This window comes from Lissotriton vulgaris, chromosome 12 (assembly GCF_964263255.1).
Source record: "Lissotriton vulgaris chromosome 12, aLisVul1.2, whole genome shotgun sequence".
Lineage (NCBI taxonomy): Eukaryota > Metazoa > Chordata > Amphibia > Caudata > Salamandridae > Lissotriton > Lissotriton vulgaris.
Genome location: NC_141700.1, coordinates 42,271,811 through 42,296,901, shown reverse-complemented (window position 1 = coordinate 42,296,901; position 25,091 = coordinate 42,271,811). Strand labels below are relative to the sequence as shown.

At 44.6% G+C, this 25,091-nt stretch overlaps 1 protein-coding gene across 9 annotated transcripts in view; it reads right to left on the bottom strand.

The window, feature by feature from the left end:
• Positions 1-21,575: 21,575 nt before the first annotated feature.
• MAST3 (microtubule associated serine/threonine kinase 3) overlaps positions 21,576-25,091 on the bottom strand; it is a 189,584-nt gene continuing 186,068 nt past the window's right edge. For all 9 annotated transcript variants that reach the window (XM_086946984.1, XM_086946986.1, XM_086946983.1 and 6 more), the window contains one exon: positions 21,576-22,986. In XM_086946984.1, the coding sequence (XP_086803110.1) occupies positions 21,773-22,986 (1,214 nt within the window). In that variant the 3' untranslated portion in view covers positions 21,576-21,772. The remainder of the gene's footprint in view (positions 22,987-25,091) is intronic.

Here is a 25,091-nt window from a genome sequence, read left to right as displayed (position 1 = left end):
CGCTAGGCACTTTGTAAATACCCTTGGTGCCGTGGTGACCCCGAACGGCAGAACCCTGAACTGGTAATGCTGGTCTAAAATCGTGAATCTGAGATACTTCCTGTGGGAAGGATGCAGGGGGATATGAAAATAGGCATCTTTCAGATCCAGCGTAGCCAGGAAGTCCCCCTGCTGAAGCAGGGGAAGCACCTGCTGCAACGTGAGCATATGGAAGTGCTCCGAGAGGATGTACCAGTTTAGGGGACTGAGGTCCAGGATTGGCCTGAGGGATCCGTCCTTTTTGGGAATCAGAAAATACAGGGAGTAAACCCCTGTTCCCCGCTCTTGCAATGGAACGAGCTCTATCGCCCCTTTTTGCAGCATGACTAGAACTTCTTGCTGCAACAAGGTCAAGTGCTCGCCTGACATAGGACGGCTCCTTGGGGGTATGTCCGGTGGAATGGACGTAAGCTCTAGACAGTACCCGTACTGGATAAGAGACCTCACCCACCTGTCCGTGGTGATGGACTTCCACGCCGGCAGGAACTGCTGGAGTCTCCCCCTGACCGGTGTTGTATGGTCGGGGGGCAGTGACAAGACGTCACTGTTTGTTGGTGGTGGTGGACCTGGAGCTATTGTTTCCACGTCCCCTGCCCTTGACGTTATTGCCTCTGTAACCACCTCTACCCTTGTTGTTGTACGAGGTTTGGGTGTTACTCTTGTAATATTGTGTGGATTGGGATGCCTGTCCCCTCGAGGTGCCTCTGGAAGTTGAGCGGCGAAAGGAACCACTCCGAAACTGTTGACTTTGTAAAGCCCCCATAGACTTGGCAGTTTCCGTATCTTTTTTCATTTTCTCCAGGGTGGCATCCACCTCAGGGCCAAACAAGTGGTCAGGATTCACTGTTTGATTCAGTATTGTAGTTTGGATGTCGGGTTTGAACCCCGAAATTCTAAGCCAGGCATGGCGTCTAAGCAACACACTGGTATTGATAGCCCTGGAGGCTGTTTCTGCCACATCCAGTGCACATTTGATGGATGCATTCGTAATGAGTTTTCCTTCCTGAATCAGCATCTCTCCTGCCTCCTTGTATTGGTCAGGCAAGTGTTGCAGTATGGCCTCTAAGGTGTCATAATGGGCCCTATCATAACGTGCAAGTAGGGCTTGTGTGTTAGATATTCTCCAGATATTAGCTGCCTGTGCAGCAATCCGTTTGCCTGAGGCCTCAAAGATCTTGGACTCTTTGTCTGGGGGAGGAGCGTCACCAGTAGTTTGAGAGTTCGCCCTCTTCCGAGCGTTGGAAACAACCAAGGAGTCCAATGGCAAGTGTCCCTTGATATATGTCGGATCCGTGGGCGCTGCCTTATATTTCCTGTCGATGCGAGGGTTGACCACACGCGCCCGGGTGGGCTCCTTGAAGACCTCCGTTGCATGTTTAAGCACCCCTTTAAGCATCGGCAGCGTCTTGACTGACTTTTCGGCTACAGAGAAAGTGTCGAACAGGAAGTCCACATCCACGGGGTCCGAGTGCAGCTCGACGTCGTGGTTAGCCGCAGCTCTCTCGATCAGAGCGTTAAAGGCCGCTGAGTCCTCAGTCGGGGACGTTTTCGCCGCAAAAAGTTGCGCGTCCTGGCCCGACTGCGGGTCCTCTGGGTCGCCTCCGGCTGACCAAGGTTCGTGCTCCTCCTCCGGATCCGAGTACGCCGGATAGTTGTACTCGGCGTCTTCCTCGTGTGCATCGCCTGCGGCGGAATGCGTCGGCGAGTGTCCTAGGGCTTGTGGGGACACAGGTTCCACCAGCGCCGAAGAGTCCGCAGAGTCCCTTTTGTTCTTGAGAGGGATCTTAAAATGTTCCAACGCCGGCTCCGTGGTGATCTTCCTCTTGAGGAGAGACAGTTTCCCGGTGTTGGCGTCGATGAGTACCTCACGACGTTCCTCTTCAGCAAGCGGTTGGAGCCGAAGCTTCGACACCACCAAGGCAGCTTTCAGTGCCAATACCTCCTTCGAGGGTCCGCCCTGTTTCGGCGCGAAGGCCTTCGGTGCCGACTTGGGAGGAAAGGTGAAACGGATAGGCGTTTGCTCCTTCGCAGGCTTAGGCGTGAGCCTAGGCGTCACAGTACCCGAAGCGGGAACCACACTGTCCTTTCGAATCCGCTGCAGGGATTCCGCCACCTTCTTCGTCAAGGTCTGAGAGGGCTTGACCGGCTCGAGCGACTTCTCAGCATCGAGAGCTTGATCACCCGCAGGCACCTTCTTCGGGGCCGACGCCCCATGTCTATGTGCGTCGTCGCCCTGACGCTTCTTCGGAGCCGTCTTCGGGGCACACAACCCCTTTCGGAGCCGACGCAGCCGCGTCGGACGATTTCGCCTTCGGCACCGACCCCGAGGGCTTCGGGTCGGCCATCTTGGCGTGGCTCTTCGAGTCGGCCATTTTGGTTTTCTTGGAAGTTGACGCCTCCAGAACCTTCTGCACCAGCGCAACTTTCACTTTCGGTTTCGCATCCGAGGGTGCGTGACCAGTTGGCTTCACTTTCGTTTTCTTCAACGTAAGTGGCGTCTCATAAATGTCCGTGACCGGGCCCGGAGGCGGGGACGTAGGACTCATAATTAGATCTTGGGTAAGGCCCGAAGGCGATCCCTCGACCTGGGCCGTATGAAGGGGAATAACCCCTGAGTCTGGTTGGGGATGCTCCTCCTCCGAGCTATCTCCCATAGTGGCAAAAGCCTGATCGTCGTCCCCTACCTCGTCGGTGACTTCGTCAAAGTTCTCCTCACCCGCGTCGTAGGCCTCCCCCTCGGACGCGGGACTAGAGCCCGAACCTTGCCCGTCGTCTTCTACCTCGACAGATTCCTGGAATATGTCGTCTGGTGGGGGCGCCGCAGTCGATAACTTAGCCTGGAGCCTATGGGCCCGACGAATCTTCAAAGTCTTCTTGCACCGGAATTTCGAACACGCCATGCAGCTGTCTTCGTGGTGATCCGGTGACAAGCATGTATTGCACACAGGGTGCACGTCGAGGTGTGAATATTTGGAGTTACACACCGGGCACTTCTTAAACGGAGTTCGCTCCATAGCAAAAAGTGTAGTGTAGGCCCGTCCGCGCCGAAAGCACGTGGAAGGGCAGCAAGAGATCGGAGCTGAGAGTCAGAAAAGAAACTCGTACGCAACTATACCGACGCCCAGCCTAGAGACCTTTTGGTCTCGATTAGAAGTTGAACAACTATCGGTTCCGACAGAGGGAACCGAAACACATCCGAACCCAATGGCGGAAAAAAACAATCTGGGGATGGAGGCGATGCCCATGCGCACTGTAGTCCAGGGGAGGAGCCACCTATCTCGTGATACTTCGAAGACTCTTCCAGGACAACAATGTGCAATCATCCGGACCCAACACTAGGTGGCGATCTATGCACAGATATGAATTCAGCAGCCCACATGCCTCGAACATAATGTATAGGATTGGTTAGTATTGGGGCGCAATTGTCCAAACAAAATATGGGGATCACAACCTCATTGAAATTGACTTGCTTATGGCACCGAGAGAGTACCCGAAAAGTCAACCAGAACTTTGTAACCTGCAGGTATCGACAGACAACTTAAAAGTGTGCTCGAACACAAAACACAAACTGTAGTTGAAATTATTTAAAGGAATTTAGCTTTAATCTTGGGCTGTCTATCCGACAATGATTGCAGTGGGAATGTGAACAGAGTAAGCTGATTTGTCGCTCTTTGCTCAAATATTAAAAAATGTCCAAGCCGGTAAAACCCCCAATTTATGATCATCATACCCCTAGATGGTTCGATCGGGAGTTCTCGGTTGCCAAACGAGCCCTCCGTAAAGCCCCAACTGCTCGAACCAGGGATCCCATGGAGGTAATAAGGATGTGCAAAAGATATAAAGCAGCAACAAAAAAGTGGAAAGTGAAGGTGATTTCTCAGCAGTGGGACAGACTTGCACACTTAGCTAGGACTAATTTGCTAGGACTAAGCATAGCAAGTCCTTTTGGGAATCGGTCTCAACCAGAGATCAGCTAACAGATAGGGGGCGCAAATTGGCTGCCACATGAGTAGCGAGGCGTGCGAGGAACACTTTTTCACAATTTATTCAGTGGGGAATCCAGCCACGTGTGTAAGCACGCGGGTTGAGTCAAACCCTATCGTGGACGTGTCCCTACATAAAGTGACTATTGCAATACAGCAAAGTGCAAGGGGAAAGGCACCAGGCCCGGATGGCATACCTATCGACCTGATAAAATGCAATGAGTGTCAATGGGTGCCTTTGTTGGCCTATATTTGCACTAATGTAAATTATGTATCTTTACTTGACCCATGGGCATCATCCACAATTGTACCAATCTTTAAACAAGCATTGGAAATGCAATAGGTCTCGCAGCATTAGAGTTAGTGCTTTTAGAATTGTTTATGGGTTTTTTTGTAAATCTTTAGCATTTTTGTTTCCTGTAGCCAATGCTAAAGAATTAAAAAAAAAAGCCATAAACATTTCTAAAAGCTCTAACTCAAATGCTCCGAGACCTATTGCACTGTGTGAGGGTGAGGGGTTGAGGGTGAGTGAGGGTGGGTGAGGGTGGGTGAGGGTGAGTGAGGGTGAGGGGTTGAGGGTGAGTGAGAGTGAGGGTGAGTGAGGGTGAGTGAGGGTGAGGGTGAGTGAGGGTGAGTGAGAGTGAGGGTGAGTGAGGGTGAGTGAGGGTGAGTGAGGGTAGAGGGTGAGAGAGGGTAGAGGGTGAGAGAGGGTGAGGGTGAGAGAGGGTGAGGGTGAGTGAGTGTGAGGTGTTGAGGGTGAGTGAGGGTGAGGCGTTGAGGGTGAGTGAGGGTGAGTGTGGGTGAGGGTGAGTGAGGGTGAGGTGTTGAAGGTGAGTGAGGGTGAGGGTGGGTGAGGGTGAGGGAGGGTGAGGGGTTTAAAATGTTACTCAACAAGTGATTAAATTGCATCCTAAAGTACGTAACAGCTTTTTACTAACAGAGCCCCTTCTATCACTCAGAGTAAAATATTTATTGAAAAGTTGCAATTTGCACTTAGCACAAAAAAGTCTATGTGCACACTTATAATAAAAGGTGCCCCTCTTTTATTATGTGCATTCCGGTGATGATAAGGTTTTTTTCAAGCACAGCAGTGAACTGAAAGAATTTGCTGCAGTGGTGTGTTTACCAAAACATATGGTAATAGCATGCGAGATAGTTTGTTTAAACGCTCTCTCCAAATATTTGTAGGTGAAAGGTATAAATCCATACAGGGCCTGCCTAGCATTCCATCCTTTTGAAGTAGACAAACAAGAACCACGGCGTTGGCTAACAAGCCAGTATATAAGTAAAAAGCGCTTGTGTTTTTTTGCAGTGCTGTAACAATGGAAACGATTATTCCACATTACATTCGTACAGAATTCCACCCTAACAATTGTCAAGCAAAAGCTTAGATTATGGAGTGGCGTGTGTAAAATCATCTGTAATCAGGCTTATTACAATACGGAAGTTAAGCTCTTTCTTTCTAAAATGTAGCCTACTTTAAAGCTGTTAAAAAATGTAGCTCATGTCATAACAACAAACGTAACTATAGACTGCTTGGGTAAATTAACAAAAGGCACATCGAGTTTTCCCGCGCTCACTTGACACAGTCGATCATCGGACAGAGTATTCTGAAATAGGACAGCAGTTTCTACCTACGATTCTCAGGAAAAAATATTTAGGCCCAAAAAGAAATCCACTGAATTATCCATCAACTGCGTGGACGCTTCGTCCAAAAGGGGCCGCGATATTATCAGAGGAAAAGATGGAAGCCAGCTAGTCATATTATTTATGACAAGCCGCACATGACAAACTGTTTAACTCCAGCGCTCCTAATAACACCTACCGCACCAAGCACAGAGCCAAGGACGTGAAGACGAACCTCTCTGAAGGGCAGCTAGACATGCTGGACACGGACATGGACACATCAGGGGGCGGGTTCAGGGTCGACGGAAACTGAGGCGGGGAGTGAAGGATAGAGGGGGCTTCCACATGTATGTGGGCAACGGAGCCTTATAGATCAGTGCAGTGGATGAAGTGAACAACATCCTGTACGCAGTATGAAGAGGGGGAAGTGGGGATTTAAAAAAAAATGCGACACGGCGGGCAGGGGAGGGGGCGGGGGCGGAGCGGGTAAACAAACAAGACGGAGGGAAGAGAGGGGAGGGGGGAGGAGAAATGCGACACGGCGGGAAGGGGACGGATACAACAAACTGAATCCAAGCTACACTATACTAAAGGACTAGAAGATTATTTTAGTCAGGTTATGTTCTGCTTGTTTCAGGTTTAAATAAACGAACATCTAAGCAGATTGAGGATAACCAAATGGCCACACATCAGAAAACTGCCTGATTAACTATACCTGGTTAGGAAACATAATTTGCGAGTCTGTGACAGATGCGCAAACATATGGAAAAAATGTACGCCAGCAACTTTGCTACCAGAAACCAGCTTGGCTAAAAGTATAAGAATCGCACGAACACAAAACATCTGCTCTGAAATGCGAAAGCTTAAACTGATAACGCAGCATGTCCAGACAAAATATTCAATTAAGAGCGTGAAGGAAACCGTAGCCATGTAACAAATCGTGTCGACAGGGAAACCTACAACAGAAACTAAATGCCAGACAGTACTAAAACAAGACGGAGGGAAGAGAGGGGAGGGGGGAGGAGAAATGCGACACGGCGGGAAGGGGAGGGGGCGGAGCGGGTAAAATAAACAAGACGGAGGGAAGAGAGGGGAGAGGGGAGGAGAAATGCGACACGGCGGGAAAGGGAGGGGGCGGAGCGGGTAAAACAAGACGGACGTGCACGCGCTTTTAAGCTCAATGCGCATGCGCATTGAACTTAAAAGTCACGGGCACTGCAAGGAATCGCCACGATTCCTTGCAGTGTGGATAAAGAGTGGGTAAGTCCCAATACTCTCGCTTGCTCGATGCGCATGCGCATCGACAGGCGAGACCTAAAAAAAGGGTGACCGATCTTCACCTAGCTGTTGTCGTCCAATCTCTCGCATAGACATCCCAGCTAAAACCTTTGGGAGGGTCTTATATAACAAGATCATTGAGTGGGTGAATGATAAGATTTTGAACCCATGTCAGTATGGCTTTCGTAAACATATCGGAACACAGAAACCTTTGCTTAACCCCTTCGATGCTTGTGACAAGGTCAACTCGTCATGGGTGTTACCTGCGCTGTGCTTATGACGAGTTGACCTTGTCACATAACAAGGGATTTTTAAAATTGCAGCACAGCATGGGAATGTACTATAGCAATGATGAGGTTAATATTGGGTAAACACTCTGTAGCAAAGCACACCCATATCTATTTAGCATTTATGGACCTAACCATGGCATTTGACTGCCTAAATCAGTCAAGGCTCTGGCAAATATTATTTGAAATTGGGATGGAGCAACAACTAGTACACCTGTTGGCATCATTGCACATAAACACAGAGGCCAGAGTGAGGTTTGGTGAAAGTGGAGAGCTTACAAGAAAGATCCAAATCAGGGTTATGATGGGGGTGTGTGATTCCTCCTTTGCTGTTCATCTTGTATATCAACAAACTTGGCACTCACTTAACATCATGCATGCCAGATGTTCCAATGGTCCTTGGCACTCCAGGCCCTGTTTTGTTATATGCAGATGTTGGCACACACTCCAAGAGCCGCGAGATTATTATTGCTCCAATCATTTGTAGAATTTATGGGAACTCTGGATCTACGGACCAACTTCTCTAAATCTTTTGTCATCGCTTGTGGTTCGAGGAGTAAACCACTCTAAAGTATTTTGATTGGACCAAACCGCCCAGTTTGCATCAATACATGTTCTTCATGTTCTTATCTGGGGGTGGTTTTCAGCTCCAATGGCTTGTGGATACCTAATATAATTGAGCGGAGAACCAACCTTTATAGGGCGATTGGTTCACTTCTGAGTCTACTGTCACCTCCAGGGGGGGCCAAGCGTTTACCCCCATGTTACAAATCTATTCTATGCAATGTGTTCCAGTTGCCACTTACGGGGTAGTAGTTTGGGGTATCAGGGATTCATCAGTTATCCAAACGGAAGAAAAATGCTTCTGTCGAAGGTTCTTCTCGGTTCCTCTTTTCTCGTCTCACCTCATTTGCCATAGCGAGTTTGGACTAAGCTATATATGCAACCTAGCCCAAATTTGCCCTCCCTGTTATGACTTTCGAGGCGTTTATAACAAGATCCATAATAAAAAAGTATTTAGCCTGTGATATAGGTCTTGATATTCCGTGGCTCACATTGGTACAAAAATCCCTTGATGCGTTGATTTTCCACAAGCATTTACTAAAGTTGATACTTGTGGTACTCTGGGTAGGAAGCACGTTCAATCTTTTTTGCCAACTCTTGCCAGTGAGAAAAGATCAAACGTGGAATTATCAAAACCTCTTTCAACTTCTCTCTCAGTGAACCATGACAATACCCTTGGCAGTCATTTGTGTACTGTGAGAGGAAGATGGGAATGCTCTTTACTGTTCCACTTCCAGGAAGACACAATAAAAAACCTTCTTCGCTTTCCTTTAGGTTTTTAGCACAATTTAGAATCGTCCCCTTGCCCATCTAATAATATTTTTAAACAGATAATGCTTCATTTTACTTTCTATTGTGGTTTTATCCAAAAATATACAAAAATGTTTTTAATGCCTTTTGTCCGGTTCATATATTTGACGCAGTATACTCGTCGTTGCTGTTTATGAAACAACCGCGCAACGTTGAAACATGTTTTTATGTTAGCCTATTTTTAAGGACAGCTGTGCACTCGGAACACTCAATGCACTTTGATTAAGCTGCTGTAACTTTTAATTTGTACGGCTGACTTTTTAATCTATAAGGGTGAAAATCAGATTAAGGTACATTGTTAGTGTCCTAAAGCACACAGAATTTTAGTCAAAGTAGGCCGTTTTGAGTCATTATAACTGCATATGTATGAGTAGTTTTATGTCTGGTCTCTGGTTTAATATGGTTTCATTGGTTTTATTTAGCACTTTTATGGCTGTATGCCAGCCGAATAAAGCTGATTTGAATTGAATTGAGTTGCACATCTTTCTTTCAACTTAAAAAATGTGGCAATTATTATCAAAATACTCCTAGATAATGGTGTGCATAGTTTCTACTTACACGTGGGTGTAATTTCTGACTGCTTGGCTAATGCCCAGACATTTCCACTCCTACATTGCAAAATGATTGTATAATTGCATACAAATAATAATGTAATATCTCCTGTTTGTCTAACTCTTTAAGGATGCACACTATGCATGCAAAGTTAGAACTTTTATAATAAATTCCTGCCAAAGATTTTTCCTGTGAATCCCTTTGCTAACCCCCGGTAATTTCGTTACATAGGGGTGAGCTGCTGGGGTTCATGCACAACCAGACAGGACCCAATTATTTTGGGGGCTTTTATCCTAGGAACTCCATACATATATATTCGGGACAATCTGTCTTGCGCACAATAAACCCCGGCGATCTGTGCATATTCCAGTGCCATTTTAACGCCTCCTGCAATACTTATTTCTCAATATTTCGGATGAAGAAAAATATTTGTTTCTTAAAGCCAAAAAAGAAATGTTTTTTTAATGTTATAGTTTTGAAAAAATGTTTGACTGCCTAAAATTATACTTCTATTCTATTTAAAAGCAAGGTATAGTCTATTTGAAATTTTATGAAGTACTGTAAACTGTACAATTAAAAGACTTACAATTTAAATGTACAGGAGAGGTGCCTAAGAAGTGAGATTAGGACCAGCTTTAGGGAACACTGAATCAAACCCCATGCACACATCTCACCATTTGCCCCAAAACATGTTGATGTAAATGCTTTATGCAAAGGTTGGCTCCAATATCTCTCACCAGAAGGTACATTCAAAAGGAGGAGAAAATAAGAAGCTGCAACAAATTAAAAAAAAAAAGATAATCAAACTTGTTGAATGCAAATTATTGAAGCTTCTTTGGCGACAAAAATTTGCCTGAGTATAAAACAGAAAAAACAGCTCTGGAATTTAAAGTCTTTTATTTAATGTTTTTCATGACAGGGCCTGCATTCAGTACAAGACAGGAACACAAAGCCTTGCAGCCTGTTTTTCTCCAAAACATGTGCCATACAAATTTTCTGTACATAAAATATGAAACGATACAAAGAATGTTATTTTATTTTGACGCATCAAAAACTCCAGTCACTTGTTCGGAGAGACGACAAATTGCACATGGATCACCCGGATGCAGCTTTTTAAGAAACTCCAGCCATGCTGACTTCCTGAGCAAGTAACACACATGCGGGGGGCACTTAACATGCATATGAGACATTTTACAAAAATATTGTACACCAGTTAAAAAAAATATTTCCATTGATGTCCTTTCTGGCCAAATGAATTGTTTTTCTATGTGCTCCTTTCTGTGCTGAACCAGGGACTGGGTATTTACCCAGGGATAGCAAAAGCAAAGCCATAAAATAAAAAAAATAAAAAAATAAAAATTTAAAACATGGCAGCCAACTGGTCCTGTCCTGTCCCTGGATGCTACCAATCATGGAGTGCTCAGGGAGCAGCTGGATTAATGCTGTTACCCAGGTTGCACTAACACAGGCACAGAATTTCTGCGTATTAAAGGTGAGGCTCAATTATTGTGCTTTGGACATAACAATTGTAATTCTATTTCATGCATCTTTTGCGGTGCTTGTGGTATTCTCACCTTGTTTTGTACAATGACAGGTGGGAGGTGTTCAGTTTCACGTAATACATTTTTCATATCTTTTGCACCCTGCATCAAGTTTAGGCTAAAACCCATTCAAAAACGTTTTTGCCAAAAAAATAAAAAAATTCTCTTTCACACCGAAAACATGCACATTTTAATCCAATTATTTAAAAATAGTATAAACACAATTCTTTGGAATTTTGGTACCCTGATATGCCCTTTTTTCCTCCTCTAATGGGTGAGAATATTCTAGAAACTTCCCTTAAACAAAGGGCGGGAAAAAATGGACGTCACATGGGACATTGTAGTTCATAATTACTTGGCCTATGGCTGATTTCGAGAGAAAAAGTTAACTTTAAATAAACTTATGCACTCAACCATTAATTGGCAGAATAATGCAGAGCATGTGAATCTAGAAGTAGATCAGGCTACAAAGAGAGACTCCATATTGACTGGACTGCTCCTGCTAAGAGTCTAATTTTCTACAATATTCAGTCTGGTGTAAGGGGAGGGGTTTAGTTATTTTAAATCCTCGAAGATGAGGCTAAAAGTGAAATCCAAACTATAAGAGCTTCAGTATTTTCAGTTTCAAAAGCTCCTCTCACTGAATCTATTTGGAAGTTGTAGATATCCGCCCTATCAAGGCCAGCCAATCGGGGTCTACCCAGGGCTTGATTTAAGCCAGTGGTTACAGGTGTGGTCCACCGCCACTTATACCTCCTCGTCAGACTTAGACCCAGAGCAAGAGAGGGAAATTCACACAGGGAGGAAAGAGAAGATAAGAAAGACACAAAACAGTGCGAGAGGTAGAAAGCAGAAACCTGCAAGAGTGAAATAAATGGACAGGAAACATCTGGTGGGGGATTAAATAGGCATAAGGTGGAATCCGGACTTCGCAGCCTTGCTATGCAGCACCCTGACCTTCTGTAGACCTGAACATGAGATTCTAAGAAAAGTTTGGGCTCTGACCTTATATATAAGTTAAGCAATGGAGCTACCCTTATGGTGACTATTTTTTTCTGGGTCATCTTAGTGTGCTCTCATGGCATGAAGCGCAACGTAGAAAGGCTCGGAGCCTGGAGAAAACAAAATGTTCTATACCCCAGGGCATGAAATGTTTTTAGAGGAAATGTTTTTTTTTCCAATATCTGTGTGATGGCTGATATAGCTACTAGGAGCAAGGAAAAGGTTACAAAATTTAAATGTACTGACAGATGGCTCATTTATAGGTTTTATTTATATTGAGGCTGGGTCATGCTCAACGCGGCCTTCCTCTCATGTCTACTAATATTTAATATTGCTCCACGAAAGTTGGGGATATATATATTACCCTTTTATAAATGTTTGCCAAGAATAAGTGTACGTTAACTAAAAATATTTAGTTAGTAAGTAAGCATTACATGTAACAGTAAACAGTCTAATACTTATTGCAGTACCTCACCTCTCACCGGGGAGGTACACACAGTGGTCCTGACTCACTTACGCCTAATAGTAAATCCTGCCAGTCAAGCCCACAACATAATATTTTGAGTACTATATACAAGACCAATAATATTTCACAACTCATCTTAAGAAATGCTCTTATAAACAGTCTTGTGTGCAGGCGTGTGTATATTTACACATATCTGTCTATTAAATCTGTAGTTAATAGTCTTAAATATTAAGCTGGGAGGTTACACTGGCACACGTGAGAGACTTGGGATCAGCAATATTTTGATAAAACCTTAACGGATGTGATATCAGTTCACGTTTTTGCCATCTTAGACGGGGAGGGTGTGTTGGTGATGCTATATTTTCATTGGGCCATAATGCACTTTCCATGTTATATTTTTATGACACATTTATTTTGGTGGCATCACTAAGAGTTATTTCAAAACCGGGCAAACATTTTTTTTAAAACAGTAAACGAAAGTTTGTTAATCATTAGTTGAGACATGTTAAACTGCTGCAAAGAGCACATTCCGTCTTTAAAAGAGAACGGGGTTTGAAGCTGTTATCTGCAATTACAACAAACAATGGGGCCTGACTGCAGTTGCAGTTTTCTGGGTTTCTTTTATTTTATTTAAGAGGAGGCAGATTAAACAAAAGGCAGTGGGAGATCAGCAGTGTCCTTTGGAACCAGGGGCGCAGCTTCAGCGGGGGGAGGTGGGGGGTTGTTTAGGGTGTTACACCCCAATAATCAATGTATTTTCTGGTAAACAGTTGGGTACAGGTGCTTTCAGTCAGGTTTGAGGTGTCCGTTGGGTTTCACCAGGACTTTTTACATACATGCAGACAAAAACGTACACACACTCTCTCCGTCTTTCAGTTTTTAAAGTCTTAAAAGATTTTGGTTATTTTACAAAATATTGTGATTTCTCTCCCTTCGTACTCCTACCAATACCCTTTTTATTGCGTTTTAACACCTTCGACGCTATTGACGGAACCGTTCCGTCACGCCCCTCGGGTGGGCTGTGCTCATGATGGAACTGTTCCGGAACTGTTCCGTCACGGCCCGCTCGCCGTGCCTGCGCGGCGCTGATTTCGCGCCTGCGCGGCGCGTTTCATTAAGCGGGCGGGGCCGTGACGGAACCGTTCCGTCACAAGAACAGCTCACCCGCGACGGAACGGTTCTGTCACCCGCGCAGGTGAGCCGCGCCCCCCTGCGACTGTTAGCGCTGCGGCGGAATAGCCACCGCAGCGAAGGTGTTACGATTCTTTCATGCGCCCTGCTTGTGGTTTGGAAATCTGAAGCACCCCCGCCCTCATCTTACCGACCAAGCTACGCCCCTTTTTGGGACTGTTATTTAAATATATTGGTCCCTCAGACACTAAAGGAGGTGGCAGGAAAACCACACTGGGCCAGCCACTGGATAACACAGAGAGAGCACAAACATTTCAGTTCATCTCATAACGTCAAGTAGTTGGTTAATTTCACCGGCACGCCACCATCTTCGATCTCATACATTGTTATTGGTATCATGTCTTTGCCACTGTGGATAATGTTTTATTCACTGGTTCACTATATATCACACATTTAATATAAAGAGAGTTTCAATGTAAACATACGGTATAATATAATACAACTGAATAAATATATATTTTTTCTTCTTGGCTCTTCAATGAAAAGAAGGGACACCGTTTTTAGTTATTGAATTTCAGTCCTCCCCGCACCCCCTCCGCCGCCCCCACTGCAGCATGACACACAATGACAGAGATACACATTTTAACAGTCTAATGCAATTGTGCAGCATAGCAACGCTCTCCGACCTGATTACTTGCAATAAATATACAGAGCGCTGATGTATCCCAAAAGCGCACAGCTCATGTAATCGCCCAGTTTTCGATTTTTGTGCTATTTTTGCCCCTCTGTTCAGGATGAACGTGGGGGGATGCTCATCATTCCACTTTCACAGGAAGACCAGACTATGGTGGGGATTAGTCCTTTGCTATTTTCAAAGCAATGGATTAATTTGTGCGTGTGTCCCGGATCAGCTGCACAATAAGTTTTGAGGACGGGCAGGTCATTCATTTAAACCGCCGTCCACAAAACTCACAAAAGCCAGCTTGGGAAATTGGCATTGGTCGATGAAATGCCCAGAGAATGGATGGCCTGCATTAACGCATACTCAAACAAGCATTTACAATGCAATGGTTTCGCCTTTACAAAAGTTAGAGCTATTGGCATTGCTCATGACATTATTTTTATTTATGTTTTTTTTTTAAAAACATAAATAAATGGCATTGTCAGTTACAATGCCAATAGCAGGGCAGGAGAGCAAGCACAAGCAACGAGGGGGCAGGATAGCAAGCACAAGCAATGAGGAGGGGGGGGTGGACAGCAAGCACGAGCAACGGGGGGCAGGGGAGCAAGCACAAGCAACGGCAGGACAGCAAGGGGGGCAGGACAGCAAGCACAAGCAACGGGGGACAGGGGAACAAGCACGGAGAGGGAAGGACAGCAAGCACGAGCAACAGGGGGCTGGGGAGCAAGCACAAGCAACGGCAGGACAGCAAGGGGGCAGGACAGCGAGCACAAGCAACGAGGGGGGGCAGGACAGCGAGCACAAGCAACGGGGGGCAGGACAGCAAGCACAAGCAACGAGGACTGGCAGGACAGCAAGCACAAGCAACTTTTTGTGGACCTGTGAGATTGTCAGGTGGACAGGGTCATTGTCTCCCTTGGCCCCCCCCACACACACAGAGCCCCACACACACACACACACCGAGCCCCACACACACACACAGAGCCCCACACACACACACAGAGCCCCACACACGCACACAGAGCCCCCCACACACACACAGAGCCCCACACACGCACACAGAGCCCCACACACGCACACACACACACACAGCCCCACACATACACACACAGAGCCCCACACTACACACACACACAAAAAAATCAAATGGCACACTTTTTTGCTTACATTTCCTTAGTCAAGATTTGAAGACATGAAAACAGTTTATGTAGCAATTTTACGGAACCTTTGCACAACACACATAAATTAAAAATAAAACGGATGAGAGCAAGGCTTGAGACAAGGATTCATTCAAGAACACACGAGCAGGCTATATGAATCACTCTGCAACTTCCCGAACCCAAAAGTCCGACACTTTTCAGCGGCTGGGGGTACCGCAAAACTGCATGTAAAGGTAAAACTCCACCTAAAGTAGCCAGGGGCTCACGAAATATGCATATATTCTAAAGAGAAACTGGGATTTCCTCACTCCAACTTATAGCTAGATATGTTTTCATCAATGCGACGTCACAGAACTCCGTCCTTCGAAATTAAGGTTAATTATCTTCATCAGTGCTGCACTTTAACAGAGCTGGGTCTCCCTGCAGAGGGTGAACTGACAGGTGGGCGCAGGTGTGACAACGTAAGGGTGCAAACAAATACAAACAATGTGAACATCTTTAAGAGGGAGGAGGGGCTAAAGGGGGTCATGGCAGAGGGTGGCAGTGGTGTAGCGAATAGTGCGGTTGAGTGATGAAAATTGGTAGAAGGGATGGGTGCAAGGTCAAAAAGGGAATGACGGCTGGGTGGATTGACAGGTTGCAGGGTGGAACAGACACGGTAGAGCAGGGTCATATGGCCAAAAACTGTGGCACAAGTAACAGGCGGGCATATAGTGCGAATGAAGGGTGGCACAAGTAAGAGACAGGGGTTTATAGTAGGTATGACGGCTGGCACAAGCACTAGAGGTGGAGGTACTGCCAGGAGGGTGGTAAAGAGAAAATATAAATGGCACAGACTGGAAAGAGGGTGGTGGCACAGGAGTGTGGGTGGCAGTGCGAGCAAAGTGAAATAGGCAAGAGGTGGACTAGACCACCAGGAGGGTGCTAGAGGAAGCTGGCCATGTACAGGGAGTGAAGCCGGAGGGGAGGTGGTGTAGGCAGGAAGGTGAACAGTACAGAGATGGTGGATGCAGACACAGAATGAGAAGGAGGGGTGATATGGAGAAGGAGGGGTGATATGGAGAAGGAGGGGTGTATAGACAAGAGTGAGGCACAAGGTACAAGGAGCAGCAGAGGTGTTGGGAGGACACGAAGCAATGCGGTGTGTGGGGATCGGACAGGCAGGAGGGGGCAGTGAGGGCAGTGATACGGGAAGAAAATCGACGGGTAAGGTGGTGCAGATGAGAGTCAGGCTTTAGAAAAGTGGGACAGGCCAAACGGAGGGTAAGGGGCACAGCAGCGGGGTGTGAGGGGATGGATAGGTGAGATCCTCCAGGCAGGGAGGCGGGTGCTGTACTTGTAACAGCTGTACGAGGAGATGGTGCAAAGGCCAGGCCAGCACAGACCCTCTGAACCCCCGTTCTCACTCACCGCGAGCCTTCTTGTTTGGAAACAGCCGCTCAGCCTTCTCTAGGAAACGCAGCGCCTTGTCTTGATGCCCGTTCTGGATGGCAGTTAACGCTATGGCAATACAGCGCTCTACTTCGTCCCTGTTCGATTCCATTGCGGAAACAGTCATCGGGAGTCCTGGCTCCGGTCGACGCCGCCTGCTGATGACGTAAACCGATTGGAAGAGCGATGCAGTTCAAAGGTGTCACCAGTTTCAGTGCTGACTGATGCGGTTTCTTCTGACCATGGAAACGAAAGAAGGACTTTGTGCCTCCCATGGACGCATCCTACTGAAAGCAACATCTCACGTTGACTTCTTAGACACACATACTTGCTTACGTTTGGAAACACTGTTGCTCTGCAGCGGTTAGACAAAAACATTATGCTTTCGGTGCACAGCCCGTCTTTCCGTGCAATGCATTTCTTCTGTCTACTGTACAAAGAAGGCAGAGTAGAGCGCACATAGCAACAGCCCGGACAGCTGATTGGGCGGTAGGCGTGGTTCAACGCTTCCCTGCTTGCAAGGTCTACTACAATTTCCTGTCTGTTTGGCAGTAGTATCAGGTTTTCTCTTTCTGTGCTTGTTAACTCAGCTGTGTTTGAGCGATTTAAGAAACAATTTAAGAAAAAAAACAGCACAAGCAGTAGAACTCAACAGCAGGCGATAACAAGTCGGGCTTCCCTCCTCCGCTCTGGGGGGGGGGGGGGGCGGACGGGAGAGGACGAGGGGGGCGGGAAAGGTCACGGACGTCGGGAGGGGGGCGGGAGAGGACGAGGGAGGCGGGAGATTATTATAAGGAGACCCGAGCAGCAAGGGAGGTGCCGGCAATGCCGGACCAGACACGGGGGCGTTCCCGGCGTCCCGTGACGTCGGCAAAAGCCAAAGAATGTCGGGAACGCCCCCGTGTCTGGTCCGGCATTGACGGACAGGCCCCTCGTCCAATGGCAAGGCTCCGTTTACGGAGCCAGCCAATCAAGGACGAGGGCCGAACCAAGCCACACTACAGATCTCAACAGGATTTCGCCTGCGCCGAAAAGATGCGCAGAGCGCATCTCTTCGCAGGCGAAACCTAAAAAGCTATTTTGTAAATAGTGCATTGCTGTGCGGTGTGATCCACAAAACATAAAATGGCTTCCCTTAACAATAAAAAAAACTGAAAAAGGCAATCGGCCCCCCTCCCTCAAACCAAACCGCTCATTACACGTGAAATATCATTGCATTCATAACTATGCATAAAGTATAAATAAGTATAAAACATACCGACAAGGAAGCTGAAAATGTATGCCATTTTCTGCCATTAAGAAACACATAAAACATGCAATATCAAATGTAAACATTTATCGTAGCAAACATTAGAAACATTGAGGGAATGCAGCAACTGAGCTATTTCTTACTATATACGAAATTCATTAGGAAAGAAATAACGCATATGGTTTGCAGAAGGATTTTGCACAGGAATTGCTGTCTGTGTGTATAAACAGCTATACATATATATATATATATATATATCCCACTATGTCAAAGAACTGCAATTTGCAAAACTTTGTTTAGTCTTTTGGGGATCTGGAGAGTCCAATATTCAATCATGGGATATAGATCTGCATTTGTAGCAGGCAGTCAGTATCTTAACTCACAATTTCAGAGATCTTTTAGCACCATCACAAACTGGCTCAGTTGGTAGGGACTAAGGCTTTTAGAATTTACATCCTCAAGATTCAAAATCACAAATTAAATGTCAGAAACTGTGATTCTTAAATGTCATCTTCAACAAAAGTTAATCTCCTCCTGCACTGTGGATAAGACCACCACTATAAGTGACAAAAAATTATCCAGTTGTAAAAATGCCATGAGCATGCAAAGATATTTTAATTTGTTTTGATTTAAGACACGGCCCATGCATTTTCCCAGTTGCATTATCGCTGTAGTTATCCTTTTCTAGGACTGTGCTACAATTTGGTCCAAGTTCTTCAGACAAAGAGTCAGATTTGGGGTAACGAAGCCCAGTTTTTCATACAAAGTATATGTGGTTCGTACCTAGGATGTGCTTTTCTTAAGTGCAATTTAGTTTGGTGTACTCCACATCAAGGGAGACAAGGCTGTAAGTTTGTGCTTTTCACTACAAATAATTGTTTTTGCTTAGAGTTTGCAGGATTGCCATCCGGGGCTGAAGCTTTGCAATATCTCTGCAATGAATCAAAAATTAGAAGCACTATTCTGGAATGTGTACCTGCCTACGTCCATCTGGATCTGGGACAAGGTGATATCAATGTCTTTTCAGTCTGAACATTTTTAAATTAGATTAATTTCTTTACAAGAGTGGTCTACTTCATATCATACTTGTTGAATGTAGGTTGGACAATCCACAACGAGACGGGCAGAAAATATGAATCCCAACAATCATTGTAATGATTGTTGTTAGACGAGCTCTATTGTTAATTCAACATTTTTTAAACTAGATGTTTCAAAAGCAGATTCTAAATCTACAGATTAAAATAACCCTATATTTTGTATCCTTTCATTACAAAAACTTTAAAAAAGATCTTTGGAGGTTCAATGATACACGTTTTCGCCACTTCTTTTAACAAAAATGTAAACTATAAGGTATTATCCATACAAAAAGACAACAAATATGAACAACAGTCCTCTTTCGCCAAACTGCTACAATGAAACACCCCAACACCTTTGGATGAAGATGAGGTACACCCAAATGTACTATGAAACTCCAAGGTATATTTATCACTAAAGAGTAATATCTCCAAAATTCATTTAAATAACAACCTTCTAAACTTTTCTACCTAAAGAAATCCTAGTCCCAAGAAAAACAATATATTTAAATCTCTTCTCCTTGGTAAAAGTTGATGTGAACTAAAAAAAAAAAACCTAAAAGAATTCTGCTTAACGGTTTACATAGACATGACGAAAACATTCCAGATGGCCTACGTAAGACAATTCAGATCAAAGAAAACAATATTTGGAAAATGGAACTTTAAATGATTTAGACCACTTCATCAATGCCCATATGGAGAGATTTTTCAAATTCTGCAGAGTCTGGTCTAAAAGCCACTCACTGGGCAAATGAAATATGATCATGAAAGGATTTCTGCATGTTCATCAGTTCTGCTATAACATATTCTTCCTTCTAACGGAGGATGGGTTTTTAAGACCACTGACTGAAGAAGACATGTTGTTGAAAATGCTCATTATTTGGTATTAATTTGTGTAGTTGTGTAATACAGCACAGACCGGTTGGTTGTAAGGTGTGTGTTTACTGTGACAAATCTATGAAAGTCCAAGTAAACAACTTAGCCCTCAAATGGCATCAAACAGGATGAAGCTCTCAGACGGTTGGTACCACTTGGGTTTGGGTGAGATTTCAAGTAAAGCGTTGACTTTCAAAGTTACCTTGAATTTTCTACCTCAAATATAATGTATTTGTTGCTGAAAATAGACTAACTCGGTCTTGGTTCTCAATTTGAAATCTTAAAATGAAAATGCAGAGCCACGATCTAATGAAAAAGAATAAGTGTTCCACAAATCTACACTTAAACTTGACTAAACTGAACTGCTGCCGCTTTCAGGTTTTTTGCAAGCACATTTCTTTGTTTACAACATTGAGGATTGGAAGAAACAGACGAGAAGGCCTGAAATGTGAGCTGAGGGCTGTCGATGATTAAGACTACGGTCGGTCAAACATGAGAAAACTTTGGATTCTAGCAAATTTTCTCAAGTTCTTTTGGAAAAGTCTTGTTCAGGTGGAAGGCTTCAGCAGATGAGAAGTATAAGCAACTCATATGGTGGGTGATAGCCACCTTTTGTTAAATGAGGGCAATAAACAATAAAACATTGAGGATTGACATTTCCTCTTCGTTCTCCAACCTAGAAAAAAAAAAATCAATGATTCCACCACATTTTATTCCAGCTTGAGTCGGGGCACATTGCATTAAAAAAAGATAATTTGAGGCATGTTTTTATTACATCCTCGGCTCAAACTGGATGAGTGTTTTGAAAACATTTTCTTTATGTGCTGTACTAGTGTCAGGAGCTGCAAAATCTTGTAAGCTCAGAAGTGAGCATTGCACTTTCCAAGCAGATTCGGTGAGTGGATGAATACACAAAATGCCCCCACACCTCGCAATGGCCTACCTTTGGGAAGGAAATGCCTTTAGCTGGGTTGTCGGAATCTGGGGATAGATGGATTGAATCCAGCACTCCTCTCTTTCCATGGTCCTTCTGAAATTTGTGTTTTTTAGCAGCCCAATGATACTGTTACACCCGTCAGTGCCCAGCCCTTTTCTAAGCCATCTCGGGGTATGTGATGCGGCACTGCGTTCAATGTCTGTAGCGAGCAAACACTGACTGTGAGACAGTACGCTCCGGTTTAGATCTGAGAGAACATGGGATGCACAGGAATAGTTTCAAGAGAGAGTTGAGCACACAGTGCAATTCTTCATGGAAATATAAAATATTTCACCTTGAAAAGAACCTTACAACCTACGTTATGGGAATTCAAAAGAACAGATCATACATGTTACGCATAGTTAGAGAAAAAAAACAGCTACGGAAAATTGCAAAATGGACATTCCAGTTTAACTCTAATTTATGAGGGATTAAAACCTGTTTGAACCTCATCCAAATATATATATATTTTTTTTTTTTTTAAAGAACAGTGCATTGCGGCAGTGGTTATTAAAATTAGAAAAGAGGTTACTTTTTCTATTTACTATAAAACACTGTTAATAAAACCCCCCAATCTGATCCTTCGCACGACAGGCGAGATGTCTTCAAAGTAGTCTTGCCTGGATTCCTTCTTTTTTTTTTTTAGCTTATAAAAAGTAATAAATAAATAACATACTCCAGTCAGTTCCTTCTATTTACACACTTCGGTTGTCACAACCTATTATCCCAAAGCCTACCCTGTGCACTACAAACACATGAGGCCTTTTCTCAGTTCATTATTAACAAAACAAAAATATATAAACAAAAAAGAATCCCCTCCCCCGCATTAAACACTCTTGGTCACAAGTGTAATCTTAAAAGGTGTGTTTCTTTGAGTCATTCGTCTTTTCAAAACAGCAGACATACAAAAAAATCTTGAAATGCTGAATCCGCCATTTAACTTAAGTTCCCAATGTTTTATTGGGAACCCAGTGCTAAGCCCCTTGCACACTTTTCTTGTTTGGACTGGATGCAATATTGATGCTGTTGGGGGATTCTTCAGAAGATTACTTTCCTCCTTTTGCAACCCTCACCTGTGTGCCCAAATCTTTGGCTTTTGCAATGTCTGTGTCGGCACGAGCTTGATCCTTCGCCTCCAGCGTGCGGGGCGGCGACCTCTCTGCAGCGGGTGCCAAAGGAGAAAATGCCAGCTGCCCTGCCTGGCTATGTTCTATCTGTGTGATTTCACCCGACACAGTTGGATCTCTCCCTGGGGCAGCTCCCTTTGTTTCTGCCCCTTCGCGCCAGTCGAGTGACAGGCTTTTGTGATCCAGCACCCTCACTCCACCTGCCTGTCCTGCAAACGACCTCCCCAAAAGTTGGATAGGGTAGGAACCCTGACACTCCCACTCTGCCACAGTCTTCTTGTCATCACTCTCAGAGCCTTGAACTGCAATTTGGGGCACAACTGGACATTTGTGTTCTTGGAGGGGCTTTCCAGCTGCAAGCACCGTTGCAGCGCTGATTTTAGTGTCGACACTGGAAGCCTTATGTGGCAAGCCTTTCCAATGAGCAAGCTTGGCTTCCTCTTTTGACTCTGCTTTGGCACACTCCGACGAGGCCGCTGCCTCTGGTTCATCAAAGCTGACCTCCTGGACAGCTTCCTGCTTTTTGAATGAATCCCGCCGCTCAGATAAGTTTAACCTCCTCATTACCACCACCTCCTGGTCCCGGTCATGCCGTTCTCCCGACCAGTCTCGAACAATTCTACAGTTTCCTTGGCAGGTGCCCCCAGCACCAGGAAGTCCCTGTACGTGCAGCTCGTTGTCCTCCCCAGAATCACTCATCCCATCACACAGAGGCACCTCCAGGGACAGCCTGTGGCTGGCCAGTGTCTTTTTTTCGGCTAAATACGTGGCTATCTTTTCTGCTGACTGGACCCGCTTGAGGAGTGGCGATCGTGGGGCTTCTGTACTCCGTGGCCGCGACACTTGACGGATTATGGTGGGTGGGGAGAGCGTCTTACCTTGGAAGGCATGAAGATTCTTGGTGAAGTTGGGCAGAGGCGATGGGGACCTCTGTGGGGAAGGAGGCTGCGGCATCGGAGGGGTGCAGGCCAACGGAGAAGGTGGTATACTGCTGGTGGACTTTCTGCGACCCACCTTGTAGCGCTGACCACTCAGCTTTGGTGCCAGCCCGTGCAGGGAGTTGGGTCGGATGTGTCCTGCGGGGGAGCTGGGTGTACTGGAAGACGGGGATGTGCTCTGTGGAGACACATTATCTGTAACAAAGCATAAACAAGCTGAGTTACTACTGTCCCCTCGAAAATGACCTATCAAGCCCCATCAATCTCATAACAAGCTCTCAATGACTAGCAGTGCACTGACACACACATCTATAGCGCTCTCGCGCTCTCTCTCTCTCTCGCTGACTCTCTCTCTCTCTCTCTCTTGTGCAAAGGAGCAAGGTATTTTAAATAACAAAATATAAATTTAAAAGGACATGTAAAAGAGTGTTAGGACAAGGCGCAAGTTGTTACATATTTTGGAACATGGTAAAAAATAGCTTTGTAATTTTCCTCATAATTTTTTCATTAGATTCCATAAAATGTTCAAATCTTTTTCAAGTTGATGTTGTAAAAGAATACATGGTATGAAGTGTAAAGTATGTTGTCAATGATTTTATATTCAAAAATTAAGATTTATGCAATTCTAGAGACTTCGATTCAATAAACCTACTGTAAGAAGGTAAGTAAAAAAAAAAAAATATATATATATATATATATATATGGGAGGAATATAGTTTAGAGATGGCTGATCTCGGATATCGATGTCCCCATCGTTCAGGAGCATCGCTGTCATAAGCAGTTGGATTTATGTATTATCGTACTACACGGAGACCCCCATGCAGAGAGGTAACCTGACGTCAGAATGTTGTAGGGCACCCGAGTCCACAGGTTGATGCAAATGCATCAATGGCAATTGTGAGAGGGGTTGCAGCATTGAAGCTGCTGGAACGGAATCTGTGAAACTTGTATGAGATTGAAACAAACTATTTGCTGGCCGATCATAAGGAAGGAAGGAGCGTGTTGATAATGACTGAATGGAGATTCGCCTCGTGGAATGCTATCATCACAGCTCATTTTAAATAATTAATATATTGGTGGAACTCTGTGCCCGTGAAGTCAATCGAATGACTTAGTAAGACTTTTCCATGTCCAGTGACAACAAGGGAGCATGATGAGACTGTTTGTGCAGGGATTGGTCTACTGAAGGTCCCCGGTTCGAAACAGAGTCGATACACTTAAAATGTAAGCAGCAAATTCATTCGAGGCGAACATCCGTTGATTGTGTGTATATTTTTTCGATCCTTTCGAGTGCTGTCTAGTGATTAGGCGTGCCATGGAAAGAACGTAAATGACATTTTAATGATTGTAGTGTGAAGCACTGCTGGGAGATGGGATGTCTTTCTTATTGTCAGATGATGGTTTAAATGTGCTGTACTCCTTTTGTGTTCATTTACAAATTATAACACAAAGTAGGTGTGGCTTCTGATTAGATGCAGTGGGTTGGATTCAGCAGCGACACCGGTCTTAAGTATTTTACCGGCAGCCCTTTCTGTTCAAAATGTCGGCACGCCAGCTTTGATATTGATTACACTTAAAGGATGTTGTGCTTGTAAAACACATACCAATGGGGGTCTAAGCTTTTTATGGGGAGGGCAGTAACTCTGACAGTATTTCTTTTCTTTTTATATATCATATGAACTGCTTAAGCGTATAGAAGGTGTGTCTTAAATGGCTTATGCCAAATTTGAGAAAGGCCGGTTCAGCGGCGGAAATGTGTTACTTGGCAAACCGTTTGTTTGAATAAATCAGCACTATGGAACTCCATGCTGTATAGGTCTTGTTTCTATACTGCTGGAGCAGGAGTGGGAGAAATATATACGGAGGGATTATAAAGAGCGCGTCTTTTTTGGCACATTGTTTTGGATATATCTATCTATCTATCTATCTATCTATCTATCTATCTATCTCTCTCTCTCTATATATATATATATACACACACACACACATGTATATCTCTCTCTCTCTATATATATATATACACACACACACACATCTACATCTCTCCCTCTGTATATATACACATATCTATATCAATAAAAATAAAAAAAAACCAAAAAAATAATATATATATATATATAGACACATATATATATATATATATATATATATATATACATATATATGTGTTCATGTTCCAGTCTTTTTCTACAGCACACTTCAAGGTACGAAAAATTGTTTATTTACTTGATCCCTTCAACATGTAAAGGCTATTGACTTGTCCATGACACGTTTCGACTGCCAAAACATGGTCTTTATCA